Genomic DNA, 3,231 nt, shown 5'->3' with positions numbered 1-3,231 from the left:
ACGTGACGTGTCCAGGTAGCTACCAGATGCTGGCCAGGCTGCTGCAGCGGCTGGACAGCGTGCTCCTCTCCTCCAGCAGCCACTTCACCGCCTCGATGCCCTCGTTCACCACCATCAGCTGCTGCAGGATCTTCACGTCAACCGCTCGTAGGTAGGCCTGGCAGGGAGACAGAAAGTGCGGGGTTTTTGAGGGGACAAAGGTGACCCCAGTGGCCGAGGGCCCCGAGTCCCAGCCCACCCTGGCAGAAGTGCCACCACGGTGGCCGCAGGTCTCCCAAGCTGCTTGATGAAGAGAATGGCATGGGGGAACACCCTGCAAGGAACCATCCCAGGGGACCCTGTCCAAGACCTGGGGACACAACCCAACGACTTATGGCACCCATTGGCCACCAACACCCTCTGGGAAATAAATCCAGGGCACTTATGTCACTGTCTCCTATGGGGTGAGCAAGGAACTGGAGGCACTGGGTGCAGATCTGAGCCCAGAGCATCCCCCAAGCCCTGGGAGGCAGCTGGGACCAGGCAGGAATGTGCTGGGGCATTGCTCAGGGCAAGGGACTGGCTGGACCATCAGCACCTCCCTGGGCTGTTTTGGCTGGGCCCCTTCATGCATTTACTTCCCCCTTCTAGGGTCTGATCCAAGCCTGGTGACAACATGACACAGCAGGATTTGGAGCCTGAGACCCAAATCACTCCCAAAATGGGGAAGGATGGCAGAGGGGGACAGGGACTGCAGATCACAGCACTCGCTTCACCGACTCCTGCCCCTCCGAGCCCGGGAAAAGCTCTTTGCAAAACTTCAGTTGCTGCAGAAACATCTGTTTTCCTAACGGAAAGCCCTGCATGCCAAGACATTCCTGTCTGTGTGATACTGGCCGCCGAAAGCCACTGGATTTCCCCTGTGCAGGACACAAATATTTTGCCAGGAAAGGGAATAAGGCAGCGGTGGGGGGAGAGGGAGAAAAACCCATTGCAGGACAGGTACAGGCAGCCTGGGAGCTGCAGATGCCCACAGACTCATTCACAAACACACCCTGTCCCCAGCACCAGCAAGCTGTGACGGAAATCCACGCAGTCCCCCAGGATCGTTTCTAAGCACAGCGCCCGGTCCCCAGCATCCGGCGCCCTCAGAGTCACCCGCCCGCCCACGGGTGACCTGCCGGTCTCTCGAGACCCCCGTCTCCAGTCCACAGCAAGCAGAGCAACAAAAGCATCCCAGGAAGGAGCCTGGGAAAATTCCAGCCAGGGTTTCAGCACATGACGCCTCTCAGTCCAGAAGACACAAAAAAAAAGGGGCAAAGATTTGTAGAGACCCAACACCAACCCCCCATGCCCTCCCCATGCTCCTCAAGCTGGATTTAAATAAAAAATAGCAGCGATGTGCCTGGATTGGGGCAGGAGCCAGCTTCGAAGTGCAGAAACTTCCTTTCTAGGCAAGTTATTTCAAAAACCGCCTACAATGGACTTTTCTGCATGCGCTGCTAAAGCATCTGGCCTTGGCAGGGAGAAGACGCAGGAGGAGGAAGGCTGGGAACCCCTGATGGGGGGGGGGGGTGTCCCCTTTTTTCTCTGCCACATGCGGCTGTGGCTGTCAAAGATGCAAGGGGAGCCACCCCGAGAACAGAGGGTGGGAAAATACTCTCTGCTTTCCACATTGTTTGCTGGAAAGAGTTGGCCGTCGATTTGCTGCTATTTCAGGCCAGCCTGCTCACTCTCGTCGCACCCCGAGAAACCTGCTCTCCAGCAAGGCAAGGTTAGCACGGGAGGAGACAGGTCCAGCTGCTCTCTATACTCTCTATATTCCTGCAGATGCAGTGACAGGTACACTGCACCAACCCCATACCCATCCCAAAGCCCGCCCGGTGCTCCCCACACGGTACCCGCTGGCATCCGGACCCAGGGCAGCAGCAGCATCTGGAGAGGAGGAAGGCAACAGCGGTCCTGAGTGTGTGGCAGGGGGCGGAGGAGACCCGCCTGGATCCCTGCTCTGGGATGTGACACCCTGCACTGCTCCGTGCCTCAGTTTCCCCATGCGCATCCTGCAATGCTGTCCTCCCCCACATCCACAAATGTCCCCCCCTCTTTCAAAGGGGACCCCACGGGCCAGTGGAGCTGGGGGGATTGCTGCATTCCTCCCCATGCTCTCTAGGGGCAGGCAGAGGTGGGGACACCATCCCCCCGGGGGGATACGGTCCCACTCCCCTCCCCAGCGCATGAGAAACCCGCAGGCACCATCTCCCTTAGAGACGTCTAGCCCCAGGGATGAAACATCCTCCTCGGACCAGGAGGGGAGAGTGGGAATTTGCTGTCTTCTCCTCCCACCACCCCCTCCCAGGCCAGCTTCTCCTCTGAGCACTGGGTTTGCCGGTCTCTGCTGCTGGGAGGGGAATTTTGGTTCCTGTTCACGGGGATGGGGAGACGGGGGGAGCCCCACGCTGGGTTTTGGGCACCCAGGTGCTGTTCCCAGGCTGCTGACCTGAGTGCGAGGTGACCCCGCTTCTTCACCGGCCGGCGAGAAGAGCCAGGGCAGAGAAAGGAAAAGCCTTTCTGAGCCCAGGTTAGTAACACGCAGCCGAAGCCAGGCCTTGCAAACCGGGGGCTGACCCTGCCTGCACCTGGGCAGGGCAAACACCACGGCTGCTTCCTCCTCCTCCTCCTCCTCCTCCTCTGAGCAACCCAGGCCCCGCAGACCTTTCTCCTCCGGTCAGAGTGCAGCCTGGAAGCCGGTGCGGAGGGAGGATGAAAGCGGAGGGAGGATGAAAGCTTTTACACCGATGGGGAATATTGAACTGGCCAAAGCGCGGGTGCGGAGGGCTCAGGCTGGGTGGGTCCCCAGCCCCCTGGGCGGCAGGCAGGGATGTGGGTGTATTTAGCCTGTTTCCCTATGGAAACGATACTCATTCCCGACCGCTCGCGTGTGTGTGCGTGGGAGAGTCCCTTCCCCCAGCAGCACTTGAACCCATTGCCCAATCTCACCGCGCTTCCCGGAGGCGCAGGCATCGCCGGTATTTGCTCCCTCCACGAAGAGAAGGAGGCGAGAAAGCTGCCACCGGCACTCCCGCGATCGCCGGGAAAGGCTGCCACCGGAGCCCAACCCTATACTAGCCACTGGAGAAGCCCCAGCAGGAAGCGAACCCCGGGAAAGCTCCCGGCGATGTTCGTGCCTTGTCACCCAGCCGGTGACAACCGTGCGGGGGAGACGGGCGCGCAGGGCCGGATCCGCCACCCTGC

The 3,231-nt window shown here is 60.3% G+C and overlaps 1 protein-coding gene across 1 annotated transcript in view; it reads right to left on the bottom strand.

Moving 5' to 3' along the window:
- Nucleotides 1–3,231, bottom strand: part of LURAP1 (leucine rich adaptor protein 1) — a 7,866-nt gene that overhangs the window by 2,773 nt on the left and 1,862 nt on the right. The window contains exons 2-5 of the mRNA XM_009287466.2: nucleotides 2,977–3,108; nucleotides 1,844–1,914; nucleotides 1,048–1,227; nucleotides 57–157 (exon numbers count right to left, since the gene is read on the bottom strand). Of these exons, the coding sequence (XP_009285741.1) occupies nucleotides 57–157; nucleotides 1,048–1,227; nucleotides 1,844–1,914; nucleotides 2,977–3,108 (484 nt within the window). The remainder of the gene's footprint in view (nucleotides 1–56; nucleotides 158–1,047; nucleotides 1,228–1,843; nucleotides 1,915–2,976; nucleotides 3,109–3,231) is intronic.

The sequence above is a fragment of the Aptenodytes forsteri genome, unplaced genomic scaffold (assembly GCF_000699145.1).
Source record: "Aptenodytes forsteri isolate BGI_AS27 unplaced genomic scaffold, ASM69914v1 Scaffold119, whole genome shotgun sequence".
Lineage (NCBI taxonomy): Eukaryota > Metazoa > Chordata > Aves > Sphenisciformes > Spheniscidae > Aptenodytes > Aptenodytes forsteri.
The sequence above is the reverse complement of the archived record's forward strand: the minus strand, read 5'-3'. Positions and strand labels throughout refer to the sequence as shown.